This window comes from Peromyscus eremicus, chromosome 1 (genome assembly GCF_949786415.1).
Source record: "Peromyscus eremicus chromosome 1, PerEre_H2_v1, whole genome shotgun sequence".
Classification (NCBI taxonomy): Eukaryota; Metazoa; Chordata; class Mammalia; order Rodentia; family Cricetidae; genus Peromyscus; species Peromyscus eremicus.
Genome location: NC_081416.1, coordinates 84,659,855 through 84,682,629, shown reverse-complemented (window position 1 = coordinate 84,682,629; position 22,775 = coordinate 84,659,855). Strand labels below are relative to the sequence as shown.

General features: G+C 45.7%; 1 protein-coding gene across 1 annotated transcript in view; it reads left to right on the top strand.

Annotated features, from left to right (window-relative positions):
* Xylt1 (xylosyltransferase 1) overlaps positions 1–16,670 on the top strand; it is a 204,962-nt gene extending 188,292 nt beyond the window's left edge. The window contains exons 10-12 of the mRNA XM_059259203.1: positions 2,157–2,352; positions 7,638–7,971; positions 13,489–16,670. Coding sequence (XP_059115186.1) covers positions 2,157–2,352; positions 7,638–7,971; positions 13,489–13,811 — 853 coding nt within the window. The 3' untranslated portion in view covers positions 13,812–16,670. The remainder of the gene's footprint in view (positions 1–2,156; positions 2,353–7,637; positions 7,972–13,488) is intronic.
* The last annotated feature ends 6,105 nt before the right edge of the window (positions 16,671–22,775 follow it).

Here is a 22,775-nt window from a genome sequence, read left to right as displayed (position 1 = left end):
ACCTGGCATGCATGTGACTCTGTCTGAAAAGAAAAAATAATAATAGTAATGAGGCTGAGAAGATGGGTAAAATGCTTGCTAGTCAAGCATGAAGGCCTGAGTTCAGATCCCCAGCACCCACATAAAAAGCCAAGCATGTCAGCATGAAACTTTAGTCCTAGCACCAGGAGGTAGACAGGAAGATCCCTGGGGTTCACTGGCCATCCAGTCTAGTTGGTGAGCTCTAGGTTCAGTTAGAGACCCTGTCTCAAAAAATAAGTTGGTGAGTTATAGAAAAAGACACCTTATATCACCTCTGGCCTATACACACACACACACACACACACACACACACACACACACACACATACACGCACATTCACACATGCACACACATACCTGTACCACACATGCACACAAATTAAAGAATAATAAATGAACTAACATTAAAAATTGTCCCACATTTCAAGTGCTCAGCAGTTACTGGTGGCTACCATGGTGGGCAGCACAGATACCCCACACCTCCACCACCTGAGAAAGCACTGCCAAACAATGCCAAGCAACTGCAACAGCACAGGGTCCAAGGCTTCCCACCCACAATGATCACATCTAAAGTGCAGTGTGAGCCATGAAGACCCAGCAATCTGAAGAAAGCTGGTTCTTTCTGCAGAGCCCCAGAGGCATCCCAGTAACAAGGCAGTGATTTCGAGAGGTGCATCAACACAGGAAGGAGGCTTCCCCTACCATTCTAATTGAACATAAAGACTTCAAACTCCAGATCGGAAGCAGAGGGAAGCCTGCGTTTCGCAGAGGAGGGACAGTGATTTGTGGAACGCTGTTATTAGGGAGTCGCGGCAGCCTCTTAGCGCTGTGCAATTTACACGCTGCAGAAGTGGCAGCTTTTTATTTTGCAAGTGGAGAGTTGCTGGTCTCCACGGCTCACTCTTCCATTCTCCTTTCTGCTCCCCATTTCTTCCTTTTCCATGCTAAGCTTTCGAGCCCTATCTAGCCAGCAAATCTGTATGGACCAAAGGCACACAATTTAAAACAAGCTTCCTGTTGGAGGCTGGATGTTTGCAAGTATGTATTGGCAGTAATTTTTAGAAAAAGAAAAAGAGTGTGGGGTCATCAACACCCACTTAAGGAAGACAACAACAAGAAGATAAATCAGTGTTTCTAACAAACTTGGGTACTAGATCAAGAGTTTTAGAGGTGTGTGTGTGTGTGTGTGTGTGTGTGTGTGTGTGTGTGTGTGTGTGTGAGACAGGGTAAATAAATATGAATTCCAACAGAATAACAAATGTTTTATAGTCTACTATTATCCATCAAAAGATCACTGCTTCTATAACATACCATGTTCCATGACACACTCCTATCCACACAGACACACACAATCTTATTTTCAGAGATGTGAGTGTGCTCAGGAAGTCCAATGGCACAAAAGCATAGCATATATGTTATGATTCCAGCTGCATAATATTCATGAGGCTGGGGAGATGTCTCTATCAGTAAAGTGTTTGCCATATGAGTGTGAGAACATAAGGTCAGTCTTGCAGAACCCACATTCAAAAAGCCAGACATCGTGGCAGGTGCTTGGTTATACCAGCACTGGCGAGGTCTCTAGGGCTCGCTGGCCAGCTAGTCTAACCCACTTGACAAACGATAGGTCAATGATAGAACCTGCCTCTAAAAACAAGGTGGAAGACACCTAAGGAATGACATCTGTGGTTAGAGTTAGCCTTCACATGTGTGTACCTCCACCTTCACATACATATACTAGCTAGCCCACTAGGTAACATGTTTGCAAATACATACATTGAAAATGAGGCTAGAGGAAAGGCACCAACAGAAGTATTCAGGCATCATTTCACTCTCTGGTACCCAGCACTCAATAGATATCTGTGAATTGGTGTTATTTATGGGAACAGGCATCAAAAGCAGTGATTTCTTTTCTTTATTGTACTTTCCTATAGTCAGCATGTTTTCCATTTATCACTGGTTAAAAAAAATTATTTGCAAATACTTAGACCCTAGATTCATAGATAGCAGCTTTCAGACTGATGCAGATTAAGGTAAACATTGGCTTAACAGGGCCTATTGTAGGAGCTAGACCACTGTGAAGTGTGGGGGCCTCATGGTGACACTGCACACCTCATATCCTGATTCTATGTTTGTAGGTACTACCCAATGGGCCACCCAGCATCTGTCCATCTCTACTTCCTTGCCGACCGTTTCCAAGGCTTTCTGATCAAGCACCACGTGACTAACCTTGCTGTGAGCAAACTGGAGACACTGGAGACATGGATGATGCCAAAGAAAGTCTTCAAGATCGCAAGTCCCCCCAGTGACTTTGGGAGGCTTCAGTTTTCTGAGGTAAGAGGCCAAAGCATGTCAGTCTTAATTGTCTCCTAACGCTCTCTTGCTGGCCTCTGTGCTTCATCTGACACTTAGTGTTGGAAATTGAGAAAGAGAATGTTTGTAGCGCCATAAAGATGAGCTTATTCTGTTCCTGGAGACAATTTCCCAGTTGCATACACCGGAATCAGCATCTTATAACAATGCAACCAGAGAGGTATAGGAGTGTGTCAACATCTTGGAACAGAATCAGCCTAGAAGCATGGTCTATTGTTTTAAGGCAAATTTTATTCTCTTATTTTTGCATCCCATCCATTGATTTCTTCTAAGCCCGTTTTAGTAATGAGCCAGTAACAAGGCAGCTTTCTCATGAAGTCATGGCATTAGTACCATTTAATGGATTAGGTGAGGTTTATGGACGTCTAACTATTTTCTAAATAACTGCTAAGACATGGAAAATCACAAAATTGATTCCACATCTCACTGGCCACAAATTCCATGCTTCAATTTATACCATTATTTTCCCCTTTTTCCTACCACAGGGGCTAGCTCCTAAACTTTAGAAGTAGGTGGGCTGGTGGCCATGTAAATGAATGAATAGATAGATGGATGAATGGGTGGATGGAGCTGATTGGTGATTAGATGAACTGTCAAACAAATGGATGGAGGATTGAAGCATGGGAGTATAGGTGGGTATATGAATGGACAGATGGATTGATGGACAGACAGATAAGTGATGGAAGGGTAGGCAATAGAATGGATGGATGGATGGATGGATGGATGGATGGATGGATGGATGGATAGATGGATGGATGGATGGATGGACAGGTGGATGGGTAGATGAATGGACAGATAGAAGTATGAACAGATAATGGATGGGTGGATGGATAGATTGGTGAGCAGAAGTGTCAAAGATGGTTGAGTAGGCTAACTGTAGATGTATGAATCCATAAAATGTTGCTCCCCTCTGCTCACAATAGCATCAGCTTTTAGAAATGTTTTTGGTTTGCGTGATGGCTTCCTGGTACATCCTTGTCACATCATCCCTGCCTGCAGGCCCAGAAGGCCCCACATGATCTGGCTGCTGTTTGCCTCTCCACCCTTGTCCAATACTACACTATTTCTTGCTCACAGTTTCTGTGTCTTTGTCAAACAAGATGTCCTTATTCTTGACTTGAGCTTGTCATGTCCCTTTACCTAGACTGCTTTCTCACGGGTTGTCTTGTATGTTTCAGTCTTCTATTTTTCAGTCATTCTGATCTAAATCCAAAAAGACACCTTCAGAGACACCTCCCCTGACTAGCCCCTTGTATCACAATGGCAACATTAAACACCTACTACTTCCTTAATTGCCTCTTTTAGAATTTACCTTATAATGTCATCTTGCTTATTTATGAACATGTCTTGATTGTACAACAGAAAACTGGACCTCTATCTATCACTCACTGCTGCATCCTCTGCACATATCTTTAGTAGAAGAGCTGTGTCATTAGTAGGTGCTGAATACTGTTGAATGAATGTGACTGTCCCTAGGGCTGGGAAATGCTGGAAGGAAGAGGAAGTATGATGGAGCTTGGGCCTCATGACCCGCAGGAATGGGTTTGAGTGCCAGGTTAAGGTTGAAGAGTGACTTTTGATATGCAGGAACTTGAGAGTTTGGGAGAATGAGGGAGAAATCTCACCTGCTTATGTTTTCTTGCTAGTCCTTCTTCACTCACTGGGCGCCTGTCTCTTTGCTTTGCCCCATGACTGAATAGATTCCCTGTCAAACAAGCATGGATGAGTTTCTTGTAAACTCATGTTTTTAAAGAAGGTTCCATGGGGACTGACTAGCTCTGAGATGCTATGGCAGCCAGGTCCATAAATTACTGGAGTTAGCAGGGCAATTAGATGCTGCTCCAGTTGAATTCTGTTCTGGGGTCCCAAGCAGCCCATTGAAGACATTCATGTCCCATTAAAGAGATGAATGCCTGGTGTCTGGGCTTTCCCTGTTTATCAGACTGCTATTGGGTCACTGGGTACCTCTGGCAGTGACAAGAGATAGTTGGCTGTCACATGGCTAGTAATTTGTGAGTGTTTTCACTATGAATCCTGCAGCCCTGGTGAGAAGACAACCAATTCCATCATTAACAATGCAGGCACAGGAGGCAGAGGCCCCAACCTTGTGTGTAGAACTTTTCTGGTCATGTTTATTTAATGGCAAAGGTACAGAGCTAAGCAAGAAGGAAGGAAGACCTAAATGGCCCCTTATAAACAGTGTAAGGGTACCCTTGATATTATCATGGTCTCAGGATCTTTTATAGTGGCAGATGGTCAACTGAGAGATTTCTCTAACATGCTGGCCCATGCCATTGATTGGAGAAAAGGGTGCTCACCAAGGACCTACAATATGCTAGATTCATGAGAGACAGCAGTGAGCCAGACAAGCTGTCTATTGTGATGGAACTGAATTCTGCTGGGGCAGGCAGGCAAGTAGTGAGTGAAGAAAAAATAGTTCACCTAGTGGCAAGTATTTCAGAACAAAAGGAAATCTATTCATGTGGTTGCTCAGGCTCAGGAGGCTGGTGAAGGCAATCTCTAATAGGATGGTTTCTTCTGGAAGGCTTTTAAAAATAGATCAGGTTCAAGCTGACACTTGTAAAAGAGCCATATCATCCATGGGAAGATCTAGAACATTCTGAGTAGAGAACAGAGCATAGGCAGATGTCCTGAGATTCTGAGCAGAAGCTTGGCATGCTGAAGAAGAAGAAGAAGAAGAAGAAGAAGAAGAAGAAGAAGAAGAAGAAGAAGAAGAAGAAGAAGAAGAAGAAGAAGAAGAAGGAGAAGAAGGAGAAGAAGAAGAAGAAAGGCCAGAGCATGGTGAATGAATGAGATGGAGAGTGGTTGAGGTCATGGTTGATGATGGTGGGGTTAGGAGCTGGGAAGCAGTATAGGAGGCTTGAACTTGAACATTTATTTAAACTTCTGCAATAGCCCATTTTGCAACGAATGATTGTAGACTTCCACAATAAGGCATTGTGGAAGATGACAGACATGACGGAGGTGACAGAAATGGGACTGCTGAGAGGGAGACTCCCTCTCCTCACACCTAGAGCAGGAGGCATGTGATATCCTTCATGCTCCTCGGTTTAAGACAAGACCCCATTTTTTGCAAGCTCATCCACACTCTCCAGCTTAAGGGACTCTGGGAATACAGATTTCAGGTAACTGTCCACCCCCATTCCTTTAGAAAATGTAAGAGCAATGCTCCAAAGAGTTCCCTGAGCAGTTACAAATTCATTCTGTATGACCCCAGCATGGCTTTGTGACCATTCTTTTTTTTTGTTAGTAGTGTTACAAGAGTGGGTGTCCAGAGTATAGTTATAAAGAGAAGTCTGTCTGCTCAACCCTGATCATTAAGTATGTGTTCAAGTTTGAGGTAGGTAGCTAGGTAGGTAGGTAAATAGATGGATGGCTACACAGACAGACAGAATGACCAGTAAATGATAGAGTAATACACAGATATTTAGACATGATGGGTGGGTGGATGGATAGATGGATGGATGGATGGATGGATGGATGGATGGATGGATGGATGAATGGGTGGGTGAATTTCTTGGTTGATGATATTCGGGATAGTATATACATGAGATATTGTTTCATGGGACATAGATACTGTGAAATAAATAATTAATAGGTAGTGCATATTGGCAGGAAATGGATGGATGGGTAGATGTATGGACAGTTGGATGGATGGATGGATGGATGGATGGATGGATGGATGGATGGATGGATGGACAAATAGATGATCCATTACTAGTAGACTTCTTGGACTCGCACAACAAGATATTAACTCTGAGCATCAGTTTCATCTGCACACTGAGAATAGTAACAAAGTTCTCCTCTTCACAGATGAGAATATCACATGAGCAGGTACATGCAGATGCTACACTTAATGTCTGGCCAGTGTGAGCCTTTGGTGTTGACATGGAACTATGTGTCCTAGGTGAAGAGTGGACATAGTAATTCCAGGCAAGAACACAGAGAAAGAAGTTCAGCTACTGTTTGCTGTGCATGTACAGCAACTTTTCCAGTGGACTTGTATAGCCACACCTTCACCTCAACCTGTACATGTGAACACACACACGCACACACACACACACACACACAGAGAGAGAGAGAGAGAGAGAGAGAGAGAGAGAGAGAGAGAGAGAGAGAGAGAGAATAGCTTTACATTGTGTTCAGTGTCTGCCACCGACATACCTATGTGCACACGTCAGAAACACTAAGTCACTCCTCTTAGGGAGCACCCCCCTTTTTTTTTTTTAGTAAAAAGACCTTCTCATTTAATTTGATCTAAACCATCAACATAGCCAAGGATCTATGTGGCTAATTCACTTTCTTACCAAGCAATTTACTTACTTATTGGGCAAGCATTGCTTAAGCACCTACTATGTGCTCAGCCCTCTTGGGGGAACCATAGAAGAGTTGAGATCCACACAGAGCAGCTGTCTTCTCACAGGCTTACATTACAGCAGAGGGGAGTGATGTGTTAAGGTGTTCAGGGAGTCGTAAGGATACCTCTCAGATAAAGGGCGGGCTGTGAAAAGGTGTGAGGAGGTAGGGCATTCCATTCAGAGATGAGGAGGGGTGGCTTGGTAAGTTAAAAGGCCTGGAAGAAGGCACATAGGGAGCAGGATAGGTAGATAGTGGTGGAGGGAAGGAACACTTGGGGACCATAGTGAGGGGTTAGTGCAGACCCAGGGACAGTAAGAAGCCCTGAATAGTGAAGCAGCATGTGACAGCTCCCTGATTCCTGAATGCAGAGTAGCTTGAAGGTGACAGAGTGGAAGGAGAAAAGCCCAGAGGCTTGCCATGCAGCCATTCAGGTGGTGCATGGGAAGAGTGAATATAAGGCGTGTCCCGTCTCCTGGGTCTAGAGCAGAATGCTTTGGAGAAGCCAAAGCCGGGCCTCCACCCTTATGCATAAGGACCACACCAAATGCAGGTGTGCCACTTGTGGAAGCAGAGGCCCAAGAGGAGCCCAGCCTCACCAGCTGAGTGGCAGGCTATTACTTGGAATAGCATGCCGGACAGTGTTTATTCACACTCACATCCGGTTCATGGGTTCAAGGTTTGGAGTCAAAGCACACAGCATGGTCTTGACACAGCAGGGTGCTGGTGCCCTGGAGTCCCGACCTGAGCAGAAGTTCCATGAGTCCCAGGTGACTTGGAGCCTCAGTCTCCTCATCAGTGAAATGGGTAAGTACAACCATGGACCTTCCTGGGACTCAGTGGTTTCAGGATTTGTTTTCCTGTTTCAGGTTGGCACTGATTGGGATGCCAAAGAGAGGCTGTTCCGGAACTTCGGCGGTCTCTTGGGGCCCATGGATGAGCCCGTTGGGATGCAGAAATGGGGAAAGGGGCCCAATGTGACTGTGACTGTTATCTGGGTGGATCCTGTCAATGTCATCGCAGCCACCTATGATATCCTGATCGAATCCACTGCGGAATTCACACACTACAAACCCCCTTTGAATCTGCCTCTGAGGCCTGGGGTCTGGACAGTAAAAATTCTCCATCACTGGGTGCCGGTTGCAGAGACCAAATTCCTTGTCGCACCTCTGACCTTCTCCAACAAGCAGCCCATCAAACCAGGTGAGTACTCTCAGAGTCCTTAGAGAGGAGAGCATCCATCCTCCCATGAGGATCCCCCAGGAATCCCATGTCCAACATGGAGCATGGGACTGCCTTGCAAACAGCAACACTTCCCCATTTGGGACTTTTTCCCTACTTATTTACCCTATAGAACTTGCTCATTCCTTCTCTGTGCACAGAGGCAAAGCCATCTGTGTGAGTATTTATCAGCTGTGGCCCACTGGACTTCCACAAGGCTTCGCTCATATTTAAGACACGATGGGGACTAATCCTAGGCACACACTGAGTTTTAGCATGGCTTCTTGGATGTTTAGAAAATAATAATTACTGTTGGAATTCTGCTCATAGAAAATGTGATACCCTAAGTAAAAAGGAGAAGCCACACACTGGTGGAAAATATTTGCTCCCCAAAATACACTAAAAAATCTCATAAACAAGAGTTTGGCAGACTATGAGCCCCAGTCAGACATGGCCACTTTTGGTCTTTGTAGACATCTCACAGGAACCGGTCATGAGCACTTGTGGATATCATGCCTATGTCTGCTTTGGGGCTTTGGTGGCCAACACCAACAGTTGGGACAGAGACCGTGAGGCTTGAAAATCAATCATTTATCCTCTGAAGACGGTGACTGCCATTGGCAGCTATAGAAGAGAGAGGGAAGGAAAGAGAAAGTATAAATTCCCCTACATGTGTATAACATAAAAACCTTTCCCTTGTTAATAATGAGAGATAATAATGAAATATAGAAACGAAAAGAGCAGTTCCAAAGTGGGAAATAAATGTGTGCTTGTGACAGTTGGGCAGTGTCATAGGGCAGGTCAGAGATGCATGGGCATATAGCCAAGGCTCCTGAGAGATGAATATGTAGGGTGAGTTTGTGGGATGGGTGAAACCCTTCTCCTCATATTGAATATACACACACCTACCACACAGAAGTCCCACACTTAGGTATAGGCTCAAGCAGAAATAAAGGAAAGAATCATAGCAGAATTGTTCATAGAACACAGGACCACAAACAATCCATAAGTTTCCACACACAAAAGGTTAGTATATAGCCTGCTTACACAGTAGCGTCTCATGTAGTGGAGACAGCAGTAAAGGCTAGCTAGCCACGTGCAACTGTAAAGCATGATGAATGAGGAAAACCGATCAATAAGCAAGCCATAATTAAGATTACTTCATTTAAGTTTCAAAACTAGGAAAGTCAACAATATATTAAGTATTTCAGGATTAATGTCTCAGCAGGAAGCTAAAACAGAAAGGCAGTTGCTAACATATGCCTCTGGCCATTGCTTCACAGTGTGCGTGGAGGACAGAGAGAGGGGCACTTGATCCCTAATGGCCCACTTGTTTTTATTCCAGGCAAAGGGTTTACACCTGAATTTCTGTTTTTCCTCCACTTCCTTTTGTCAATAAAATCTTGGGGTTTTTTTGTTTTGTTTGTTTGTTTGGCTAAATTCTTACCCTCCAGATCTGACCACTGTGGACAGTTAGAGCACATCTTTCTAACATCTTTTTGCAGCCTTTTAAATCATAAGCACAAGCATGTGTCTTAAAGCACAGAAACATGGTTAGAATGCCATGGTACATTCTGTACCAAACAGGAATTGTAGCTTTCTCAGTCAGTGTGTGCAAGTTGCCAGCCACAGGGATTCCACAGTCAAAGAGCTCCAGGCTGTTCCTTACTGGACATGGTACCTTCTGTTGTCTGATGATGACATTGTTACAGAAAGTGCTACAAGGAAGATTCTGGAACATGAAATTATATGTGCCCAGGCTCACAAGACAGTCTCATAGAAACAGGATTTCTGAGACTCCCAGTACAAACACCCCTCAGTGTCTATATAGAATTGGTTCCAGATTCTTCCTTGATTGTTAAAAACTACAGGTGTATCAGTCCCTTCTAGAAGAGGGCACAATTTTTGCACATAACCTATGCATATTCTCCCGTTTATGGTAGATCATCTCTGGATGGCTCTTAATGCCTAATACAATACGGATGTATACACACAGCTGTGGCATGTTGCTTACGGGATGATGACAAGAAGAGCAATCTGGGCATGGTCAGCACACACACACACACACACACACACACACACACACACACACACACACACTTTTCCCCAAGAACTTCTCTGAGAAACCGAGAAGGATCGGTATCTGGACTGTCCATCTGCGAGTTACACAACACACGCCCGGGAGCTAGATACACATGACAGTCCTGCTAAGTGGAAGCATTCTCGGCAGGCACCAAGTGCTGTACGGATAATGAGGGCCAAGAAGGCATAGATGTGGGATAGGTGCCTGCAATCCTGAAAATCGGGTCTTGGCATGAATTCTGATAGCTCTTGCTAAGTCTTTGTGCTGAAGAAGCCAATATCTAGATACCTGGTATTTTCTTGAGATTGAAGCCTGGGCCTCCATTCCAGAATCAGCCAAGGCAGAGCCTATCTTAATGTCTTCAAGTGTTCCTTCATGGGGCACCCATTGCACCCTGAAGATCTAAAAGCCAAGTGTGAAGAAGGGAGATGGGAATCACACATCCTCCCTGCCTCAAGTACAGTATAGGACAGTGCAAAAGATGCTCTCAATCCACCCATCCCAAGAGAGAAGCCCTGGACCCTGCTAATGGTCCTAGTCTCTCCATTTTTCCTTGTGTGATTTCCAGGGAGTTGGGAGCTGTTCCCACCATTCCCAGAAAGACCTTGGGGTCAGTTCTACCCTGGAGGAAACAGTTCCCCTATTGGCAGTAATTGTATTTGTTAATGAGACGAGGAACACTGAGGTGGGAGTAATGCAATTTGAGAAATGATTCATCTTGAGTAATTTGCTATTGTTGCATCCCCGGTAATCTCAAGAAATCTGATGAGGTGGAATTGAGGAAAATTTAATTATGGAGGCAAGCCTCCGAGCTGATGCCGTAATGCCATTTCCCACATTAACCTCATTTCTCATAAAGTGTTTTTTTTTTCATGCATCAACCACAGTATTTTGCTCCCAATATTCAATGTCTATTAGCTGTTCCTTTTGCTTTGGATTATCCTGCCTTTTGTCAGCCTTGATTACCTGCTCCTACCTCTGCAGGGTAGAAGCACAAAGAGACTCTCATAGAGAAGTTAGGACATGTACCAAAGACAGAAGGCCCTGTTCTCCTGGCACATCCTGCTGGTGCTACCAAACCTGTGTTCCAGTATCCTGGCTATGGCCAAAACCTAATTTATTGAAGTTTAATTTGACTAAGAATAAGAACCTTGGCCAGGCAGTGGTGGCGCATGCCTTTAATCCCAGCACTTGGGAGGCAAAGCCAGGCGGATCTCTGTGAGTTCGAGGCCAGCCTGGGCTACCAAGTGAGTCCCAGGAAAGGCGCAAAACTACACAGAGAAACCCTGTCTTGAAAAACCAAAAAAAAAAAAAAAAAAAAAGAATAAGAACCTCTTCAAATAGGACACACCTTGTTTGTCTCCTTCACCCCCAAACTCTTATGATTTCTTTGTCCTCCCTTTAGCCCGAAGAAGACTCAACAGTCCTCTTGTGTGTCCCTGGCTTTGATTACAAACTCTGAATTTGTAACCAAGCCTCCTATGGTTCTAACTAACTGGTGCCAGGTTGAGTGGCCATATTTGCCATATATAGGGACAACAAGCCTTCATAAAGCTGGTGCCAAAATAAAAAGATAACAGCCCTGCCTTAGCGGCAAGCTGCTGGTTGAACCTGCATAGAGCATCGTGGTGGACAGCACACCTTTGGAGTCAGACCACTCTGGATTGAACTGACTATACCATCTGTTTCCTCATCTATAAAATGAATGAGATAAAACCAGCCCTATCGTTTTCTGAGTGATGGAATCATGAACTAATAAGTCAATGCATTACCCTCAGAGTCCACAGGAGGCATTCCCCCGCCCCCCACAATCTTATCAATGAGGAAACTAGGACACAAGTCAGAAGTCACACACCTTGTATGTGGGATTTGGGTCTTGAGGCCATTCAGCCCAGCTAGATCCCACAGGCAGAAAGGCTGACATCCAGGAGATGATCAACAAATCAGAGCTGTTAAAAGGGCACCCCACCCCACTCTGGCCCACACTGCATGCTTCCAAGGACCACTTTGCAGTACTGAGTTGACACGCCATCCTTTGGACCAGGCTGCCAGGGGAGCAAGAATCTGCAGCTTCTCCAGAGTTAATGGCAGTCACTTGGCAGCCATGCCTTGGCTTTGAGGCCAACAGACTTGAGTTCATGTTCTGGCTCCAACAACCATTACTTGTGTGATTTGGTAATGAGGCTTCACCTTTGCTGTTCCCTCTACCTGGAATTCTCCTCTCTGGCCTTACACATATCAATCAATACTTCATTCAAATGTCATCTCCTCAGGAAAGTCTTCCCTGACTATCCCAGACTCTTCTCTAAGCCAGAGCATAGTAAACATTTCCCATAAATGATACATAGTGAATATTTTCAGCTTTTTAGAAAAAAAAATACTGCCTCTGTCTCAACTACACACATGCGCTAGCATTCCAGAGCAGTAGTGGAGAAAGCATCAGCAAGCAGGCAGAGCAATGTTCCTATGAAACTTTACAAAAACAGAAGGTGGGCTGGATTTGGCTGAAGGCCCATACTATGCTGGGCTCAGTTTCCTGCTTATCACCTTTGTGATGTTTATCACTACTTGAAATGACCTTCATTACCCGCTCGTGTATTTCCTTATCGTTGACAATCTTTCTCCACTCCGAACCTGGTGTATTTGGGTGCCACTGTAGCCCCACCTCTCTGGCTATCTGGTTCACCCCACCATCTAGCACAGAATCTAGTCACTACATTTAGCACATCTGTGCCTAAGAAGTAAATCATCCATCACTTTTCATATCAGAGAGGGTTAGTACAAAGCAGATGCTGGAAATTAAGTGTTGAGGGATCGGGGAGGTAGCTGAGTCTGTGACATGTTTGTCATCAAGCAAGGGGGGGCCTGAGTTTACATCCTCAGCAGCCACATAAAAAGCCAGGTGTAGAGACATGCACCTGAGACCTCAGTGCTGGGTGCTGAGCAGGTTGATCCCTGGAGCTCAGCACCAAACCACATAACTGGACAGATGAGCTGCAGATTGAGTAAGGGACCTGTCTCAAAAATAATAAGGTATTGAGATGGCTCAGTGAGTAAAGGCACTTGCCCTGGGAGAAGCAGACCCCCCATACACATGCACACGTGCATACACACACACACACACACACACACACACACACACACACGCATGCACGCACACACACACACACTACACGTAAATAAAAGTAACAAATAAATCTTGAAAGAATATATTGTTTAATCAATAAATGTCTGGACAACTGAAGATAACCAATAAGTGCGTGTTAGTAAGTAAAGGTGCCATGCCCTGCATACATGAGATTGTCCAGTGAGTTCAGGGAGCTGATGCCCGGTGTACTTTGTTGCACTGGTTCACAGTAGGTAGATACCTGGTTGATAACTCTTTTAAACACCTCGTTGTTTCCTTTGGCTTTCAGAGGAGGCATTGAAGCTGCACAATGGGCCACCTCGCAGTGCCTACATGGAGCAGAGTTTCCAGAGCCTGAACCCGGTCCTCAGCCTGCCCATCAATCCTGCCCAAGTGGAGCAGGCCCGGAAGAATGCAGCCTCCACTGGGACAGCACTAGAAGCCTGGCTGGACTCACTGGTGGGCGGGACTTGGACTGCCATGGACATCTGTGCCACAGGCCCCACCGCCTGCCCAGTCATGCAGACCTGTAGCCAGACAGCCTGGAGCTCCTTCAGCCCTGACCCCAAATCAGAGCTGGGTGCAGTCAAGCCCGATGGCCGGCTCAGGTAGCAGTGGCCACATGGGACCGATGGAGCCTCAATCCCGGCCTCCTCCCTTGAATGGGGGTTGCCTTTTGTACAAGGATCTCTGCTGACTGTAGAATGATGAAGAGAGGGTTTGGAGGCCAGAGAAGGGTCAGCCTGTATTTGTCAAGCTGGCCTCTGGAGTAGGTGACTCAGTCCCAGGGCCACAGTGGTCTCCCCTCTTCTGGTTGCTTCTCAGTCCTGCGGGCTCCTGTTCTCTCCCTCCGATGGCCTGCACTTGTCCCCTTACAAGTGAGTTTTCAACTTTTATTTTGAGCAGCAAAACTTTGTTTACTCAGCACAGTCAGAGGTGGAAGTGCAAGATCGGGATGAAATCTAGGCTGCTCTGGTTGAAGCTGAGTTGTGTGAGGTTCCTTCCCGAAGCTCAGCCCACCAGGTGATGCTTTCTCCAAGGGCATCTCCAAGGTACCTCTTCTGAACCCAAGGGCTCTGTTTAAGCCAGTTAGACAAGCACTGCCCTGACCAAGGGTGGGATCTCCATCCTGGCCCTTCCATTTATCTCTTGATTTCTGTGGCTGGGAAACCCTGTGCCCATGCTAAAAGCAGCAAGCTGCTGGTGGCCACGCTCCTGGCCTTCCCCGGGAGGCGGAGATGTGGGAGAATTCCAAGGTTCCTGTTGCCGCTCAGTGAGCTATTTTCCCTGCAAACCAGAGAGGTTCAGGAAAGCCTTTTGATGTGACATGGCCAAGGTTCCCCAGACATGTGACTGCCAACTTGCCATCTGTCCAGGTCAGCCTCTTCCAAGGCTGTCACAACTGGTAGCAGGAACAGGGTAAAACATAGAGAGCTGGAGTTTCAATTCTCCTACCTGCTCCTGGGCTGGGAGACAGCTACTGTGGTCTCTTTGGTACTGAAAGGGGAGCAGCGGAGAACCAAGGCTCTGAATCTCCTAGGGGGGTTCCTTGGACCCAAGCGTCTAAGCTAGATGGCAACACAGAGGCACCCCTTCTGTTCTGAGGTCAGGTACCCCAAACCTTTGTGAACTGTGCACTTGGTGCTGTTGACTGTGACCAAACTGCATGGATCAGACTTATTTCACCCAGGAACAAACATTTCAGATCGGGTCCTTCATTTCATACCCTTCCTCGCCTAGGGTGCCAACAGGCTCGGTCTGGCTAAACCACATAGAAGGAAGATTGAGTTTCAAAATAGGGAAGGTGGTTCAAAAATTAGTGTTATTCATATTGCTTGAGTTACCAGAAACCCACGGGTTTTCATGCCATGTGTATTCTGGGGAGGGCATTGAGGAAGAGCATCTGCTTCCTCATTGAGTCCCCCAAAAGACAAAGTTCTCTGGGGAAAGTTGTGTCCATCTTTATATCTCTCCCAGCATGGATAAGAAGGTACTGAAGTCCACCTTGACGATGCATCCAGTGCACAGCCCCTTCCCCATCTAACATGGCGGACACAGAGAAGGGACCCTTGGTATTTATTATTTATATGTTTTAGTCAATGACTAATTAGTAGGTGCTGTTTTTTGCAGCTTGTCAATTACGTTATCTTACTAACTAAAATTGCCTTTATTCACAAAAGGCTCCCCTTCCCTATCTTCCCTGGTCTGCCTGCCTTTCTCTCTCATTTTCACTGTTTCTATCTCTCAGTGTCCACCCTACGCCCTTCTGGTTCTTAGAACAAAGCTGGGGTGTCAGATACCATGGCAGAGTTTCAACCAGTGCCATAACTGTCAGGAAATTGACCCATGTGGATGGCTGGAACCTCCCTTTTGCACAGGATGTTAGTCTCATTTGTCCCTCTAAATTCAAAAAAATGTTGGAATGCCTGAGTACCCACCCTTACTCTGACCCCTGCCCCATGGACAAGGATTTGGTGGGCTTATGGCTTGGGTTGGGGGAGAAGTGTGCCGAGTGTAAAACTCTAGGTCCACCCAGTTGCTCTACACATCGGGCTTCTCATGACCAGTTTAACCATGAGCAGAAGCTTCCCTAGCAGAGGAAGACAGAATCCTTCCAAGAGTGAGTGCTCTTAGGAGGAGGGCTAGGGACCCAGCCAGGAGAGCTCAGGAGGTAGCTACTGTCTGCTGGCCGTGGAGCCATCGGGTAGCTTTCTCGACAAACCCATAGAGTTTACGCTGGTTTTACAAACACGTGGAACATGGAGCCTGGTATCCCATTCTCTCGATGCCTCCAGTCTTTGCCTTGGTCAAAGCTTCCCTGGGACTGTGGAACATCCGGGAGTCTCCCTCTTCACCCCTCTTCTGCTAGAGATTTGTGTGTTCTGTCCTGGAAGGTCCCTGGGAGCCACAGACTCTGAGACCCAGTGACACTCAGTGACATTTTCCATACTGGAACTAGTTGGGAAGGGCAAAGCTGACTTTGTATCCCCAGCTTCTTCCTCACTCACCACAACTAATTTGGGGTATTTGTTTCCTCTGTTTTGGACCCATAAAATTATTTTCACAGATAGTGCTTTTAGTTTTAAAAAAATGGAGAATTTAAAACAAGTTCATCATATTTTAAGAAAAGATGTTTTCCCATGGAAAATGGCTTAATTCCTTATTTGTTGATGTCTTCCTGCTGAAAACAGTGTGTTTGTTGGAGGCCATGGGTGAAACAACAGCCTTGGGAGGTGGCTGCCTGAGGATTTTGGAAGCACACAACCATCAGCTATAGGAACCTTTAAGTCTGCAGTCTGCAGAAGCAAGAAGCCATGGGCTTGACTGCTGACCAGGGTCCTGGACAGTTTGGAAGGCTGAGAGGAAAGTTGGGCATCCCTTATGGGGAGAAGGATTTTAGATAGCACCTCTCTATGCCGTTTGTTAGCTACCCATCCCAAAGCTTACTTCCTGGGCTCTGCAGAAAGCAGTCATCTCTGAGAAGGAATGGGACAATTCCCAATGAATTCCCCCCTTGCTCTAGTGATGCAGCCCTTTCCTTCCTCAAGGTCCTTTCTGTTGGAGACCCAGAGGCCTCCTGGTTTCATTTCTCAATGTTGGTTTAACTTTTTTAATTGAAATTGAGTTTAGAAGGTATACCCAGCCCCGCACACACACACACACACACACACACACACACACACACACACACATGCACGCATGCACACTCACATGCACGCATGCACACTCACATGCACGCATGCACACTCACATGCACGCATACACATGCACACACACTCCAAAGGAGTTTGTTGCTGTTTTGGATGTATGCCTTAGTGTTTGAGGGCATGCCTCCTTCTGGCTACTTGGTTTATAGATAGATAAGAGGATGTTGACTGAAACTGTGACCTCTCTGCCAAGACATTCCTTAACAGAGAAGAGCAATCAAGGGCCACAAAGTGTGGAATATGAAGAAGACACCATGTACAGCCAAGTTCATGAGGGTTCAGATCAGCAATTGCTGACAGCATTGAGGATAGACTGGAAACTAGTATCAACCCAGTCAGCGTGAGCACGCAGAGAAGGCCTGACAGGCCAGAGGAACTCTGTTGTAGGGGTCATAAAAGCAAAATGCGGTCCAGGACACAAGCAGAGATGGGTAAAACCATGGGTGGAAGACAAAAGGGAGTAGTGGGGAGCGTGGTCTTACTGGCATGCACATGACCCCTCCAGTAAGAAGGGCAGCTGTGGGCTCCCAGCCTGGGAAAGCAAGAGAGAAGGTTCAACTGAACAGTAGAGTCTTCCCGCTGGTAAGGGAAGCCAGCCAGCCAGCTTCTGTTTGTTCACTTTGCTTTGTTTTAATAGGGAATCTAGTTTTTCATTGTTGCCTACTTTTTCTTTCATTTTCTTTTTGATTTTCATTTTTTGAGGCAGGGTTTCTCTGTGTAGCCCTGGCTGTCCTGGAATGCACTCTGTAGACCAGGATGGCTTCAACCTCATAGGGATCCACCTGCCTCTGCCTCCTGAGAGCTGGGATCAAAGGTGTGTGTCATCACCGCCCAACCTATTGTGTGTGTGTGTGTGTGTGTTTTTTAAGGATGTGGGCAGAAAAGTAAACTTCCATGATTGTGCTCAGGCCAAGTCCTCTCTCTGGAAAAGTGGTTTGAAATGAGGGAGAGTTCAGACGGTAGGGGAGGAAAGAGTCAGGGTTAAGCGCGCAAAGAGGGGAGCTCACACTGGACTGTGGGAGAATGGAGGTTTCTGCTTAGTCAGCCCCTTCTCAGAAAACTTGTCATCTGTGGGAGGGCTGGCTCATGGGGCTCCTCTGATCTGTGCTGAAGAGGAGAGAATGCAATCTCGGGTCTGGGGTGCTGCCTCAGACACAGAGAGACCCTAGTGTGCCCGGGTCCCCACCTCCTGGCATTCCATCAAACCAAGTGGAGATGGCCACAGTGCCATCCATGAGAAGAGACTGGGGAGCACTCAGACCAGCTCCAAAGTCCACATCCATGAGGTGAGGCTGGGGAGCACTCAGACCAGCTCCAAAGTCCACATCTGAGTTGCCATGCTGCCACTGTGCTGGAAGGTTCTTCAGAAACCATGTGGGGCTGTGCTGGCTCCCAAGTAGTCTTCTTTGCTTCTGCCTCAGTTACCTTATGTTGCCCGAGGGTCAACCCCAGGCACTACCTCAATGTCTGCTGAGAAGTTTACCTGGGGGTAGGGTGGAACGAAGGTGGCTAGTGTGCTGGAGCTGAATGTAAAATCTATGCAAATTCTCTCTCTCTCTCTCTCTCTCTCTCTCTCTCTCTCTCTCTCTCTCTCTCTCTCTCTCTCTCTCTCTCTGTCTCTCTGTGTCTCTCTCTCCCTCCCTCCCTCCCTCCCTCCGTCCCTCCCTCTCTCTCTCTTCCTCCCTTCCCTTTCCTCCCTCTCCCTGTCTGTCTCCTTCTCCTTCTCCTTCTCCTCCTTCTCCTTCTCCTTCTCCTTCTCGCCCTTTCTTGTGTAAGTTTTAGTTGGGCTTGTTTGTTTGTTTGTCTGTGTGTTTGTTTGTTTTACCTTATGAGCAAGATATTCTATAGGACCCTCTTAAGACTGAAGAGGGCTTTTACCCACCACCTGTGTCTACCCCTCCTGTTGTCTTTGGTTCTGTTCTTGCCAAGCCCCACACAGGGAGAAAGTGGCCTCTCTTCTCCCCTCATGTGGCTGGGAATATTCTCACAGCCCAGGCCTGTAGACATCACTAGGAAGCAGGCACTGCCTCTTCCCTCCCCGGCTCCCAGTGCCATCTTCTCCTTTCTGCATTTTTCTCCTACCTCCCACCTTCATCCCCACTCCTCCAAAAAGCCTTAGGTTTCTCCTTTTTGAAATGTGGCCTTAAAATTATTTTTGGAAAGCTGACATCCCCCCCTCTAATTTCCCCCACCATCACAGAAGAGAGAGCATCTTGAAGCCTGCGTGTGTGGCGGCCTCCTGAGCAAAGGGACTGCCAATCTGTAGTCTGCAGATGCACTAGGAATAGCTTAAATGTCGTCTTTAAGAAAAATGTTCTCATATTTTTCCTATGGGCAAAATGAAGTCTTGGGGACTCTTGCAGCTCCGAAGCACCTCTAAACATGTTGCCCTGGCAGTGGGCTGGCATCACCAGCAGGATGCTCACTCCAGTCTCCCCTTCCTCCAAGACCCAGTGACTTTAGGTACTTCATTCAAGGGTAAATCAGGAGCATTTCTCAGTTTATCTCTTCATCCTTCTTGCCTGGAAAGTGACAGCATTAAATATTCCCAGTGGATGGGTCATGTTCTTGAAGGGATGGTCCACCCACTCCTTTGGACTCCACCCTGAACCCTTCCATCACTCCAGTGCTGATGGAGGCCAAAGACAACCCCAGGGTTTTCATAGGAAATTCACTGGTATTGAGCGCAATTGTCTTTATCCATTTATCTTTTCTTTCAAAGGAAAAGAAAAGATTCTTACTTTGTCAGTAGCATTTGTCCAGATGTTTGTTTTAGAGGCCTCAAGATACGTTATTACTGCCTCCTTCTTTGTTTTCAAAGACATGTGGTGATATAGTTTTTAAAAATAACTATTTTGTTATAGATCATAATATGCATAAAACTGTACAGAAATATTTTGTAATGTATTGATTTTAAAAAAAAGAGAATCTGTAAATAAAAGTTTAAAAAAATAAGAGTGAGTTCACATGGCACACGCTGAAAGATGTCAATATTTTGCTATTTATTTAAAGGAGTATTTTAAGAAATATTAAACTATCTGAAGTTGACCAATAATCAAAGTTCTACTCATCCGAATACTTCTCATCAAGGTAGAGTCCAAGTCTCACAAACAACTGTGTTACCCGCCCACATCTGCCTCTTTCCTTTGTTTTCACATGGTAGAAAACAACAACAAAATTGTGCCTTAGCTGTATTTCTGTCTAGGGGAATTTGTTTCTGTCCAACAAAGCAACATTTTTTTTTTTTTGCAGAAAACAGTGGATTATTAAATACTGTATTATACCAAAAACACCACAGGTGTACATAGACGCTTTCTGCCATACTGTGTTTTCAGATGCAGAATTTTAAAATAAAAAAAAAGTGTCTACAGAATCTCATTTTATGGTTACTTTTCAGCAATTTCGGCACCCTCACACAACCTTGCATTCTCTCCCGTGCCCTATGCCATCATCTGATACTATATTAATTGGCTGTCTCAGCTGGGGTACTCCTGAAAGTTGACACCAACTGGAAGGATGCTGAGAACATAGACGTGAGCTGGGACGTGAGGACACTCCCCTTAAAGGTTGCTGTCAACTCCCCCATGGATAAACAGCACCCTCCTGGAAGTGTTTCCTCTAGCTAGGGCAAAAGAATATCATTTTAAACACTTACTTGCAGAGAACAGGGATAAGAAGCTGTCCTGTGAAATAGTAGTTTTAATATCCACCTAGAAGCTAGGTCCTGGATGGACTCGGAGCAAGGCTGATGCCCTCTTCAGCACACAGCCTGTTCCACATCCTCCAGACTGCCTTACCCTTCCCTGCGACCACACGGCCAACTTTCAGTCAATGGGAAGCTGGGGAAATGGGCTTAGGACCAGTCTAGTCCTGTCCCATCAAACCTCCCACAGGGGTGTCTTCTCTCTCCATCATTCCCTACTCAACTCAGATGCTCCCAATTATCTTGATTTGGTGCAGTCACTGGCTTGTCCTATTCTAGTGCTTTCTGGGGAGACACCACAGCAACATCAAGGAGGCAGAGCCCTAACGCAGCAGGAGCCCTGGACCCTGGATAGACATGAAATTTCACCTGACCTAAGTCACTCCTTTTGGCAATGACATGAAAAGAAACCCATGGGGCTGGGGGCACAAGGTGTATATACATGTTCATGTGGGTATAAATGCAGGTATGCTAGGCCAGAGATTGACAATGGGTGTCTTGATCAGTTGCTTTCCACATTTTTTGAGGCAGGATCTCTCATTGAGCCTAGAGTCCATTAATTCAGTTAGGATGGTTGACCAAGGAGTTCCAGGGATTAATCCATCTTGGCTCCCATCTGCCCCAGAAACATTTTAATGTATTTGCTGTGGCAGTTAACTTTACCTCAGATCCATCCAGCACTAGAAATTATGCTGTTCCCTAAGAAAACTGAGTCATAACTTCTTCAATTCATTCATAGGCAAAGCTGTAGAGAACAAGATGGCTGAAGCCACTCATAATCATGTCCAGAACCAAGAGCAAGCCAAGGGGACCAGTCCTTCCATTCTTAGGATGCTCATATGAAGTTTCTGAGAGCCATGGCCAAGGGCTGGGAAGGCCTAGCTGGATGCGCTAGGAGATCCCTCTGACTCAACTTCATGGTCGTTATAAGCAAAGGCAAGTAATGAGATCCAAGTATTAACAGCAGGAACAAAGGAAGTCAGCAATTTTCTCAGTTAGACGAGCAGAGGGTCAACACAGAGAGCCGCCTGAGCGTCAGTTCCCTGAACTGGACTGGAGAAAGAGGGTGGGCAGCTCCACAGTGGGGAAGGTAAATGGACCCAGTATGCATTTGACAAGCAGCTGCCACTTGCTCTTGCTGCCAACATCTCCTTCCTTCATCCAGAGGTAATTCCTCAAAAGTAGGTTTGGTTGCAAAGAAAGAACAAAGTTCCAACATCTCTGTAAGAGTCGGGGTCACAGGCTCCTCCACTGCTTTACTCTGCTATTTCTGGTATTAAGTACAGGGGGTCCAGAAAATGGACACTCTGTGACAACTTCATGAATGAACAAGCAAGTGAACCCATTTTTCTTAATTAATACTACAGACATGGGGTCATTTGTCCAAAATACTATGTTGACATTCATCATTTGATTGATGATACTTGTCAAAACATGGGTTAATAGAAAGTAAACCTTCATTTTCACCTCTAATAATGAGGTTTCTCGGTACACAGCATTGAAAAGCTGCTCAGAATTTCTTTCTTACCTCATTTATTTGAGCAGAGTTTCCTTCAAATGCAGAAATGTAGTGAATATCCCAATTCCTCCCAGAACTTAGAGAACAGCAGGGCTTTGTTTAATTCCATCACACCAATAGCTACAAGCCACTTTTTCTTTCTTTGTTTTGTTCTTTGACAGTGTTTTTTACTCATACACATATGTAATGAACTTTGGTCTTTTCAACCATTCCCATTGTCCGCTCGATCCCTCTTTCTTCTCCCAACTAGTCCTCCCACACTGATGTGTCTCCTCAGTGACCTGCTGAGTTCAATTATGGTTGTTTGCATGAGCATAAGTGGAGAGTTATTTACTAGAAACATTTCTTAAATAAAAGTGTATGCATATTAAAACCCTAACATAGAGAGACTTAAACATCAGAGACTTGGAGGAACGGCCCAACTGGAGTTGGAGCAGAAAGTTCTGTCTTAGCCGAAGCCCCCAGCCAACCCTTCAGTGTCCCCAGGTATTGACCAGGTGATCAAGCTTTGAAACCTGCACTTCCAGGGGAAGGGTCCATGCTTCCTGTAGAACTCTGGCCTTTCCTGAGGCCCCTCTATCTCTTGTGTCTGTGCCTGTGTCTGTGTCTATTCGTCTCAGATAAAGAAGGCAATAACAAACCAAAGG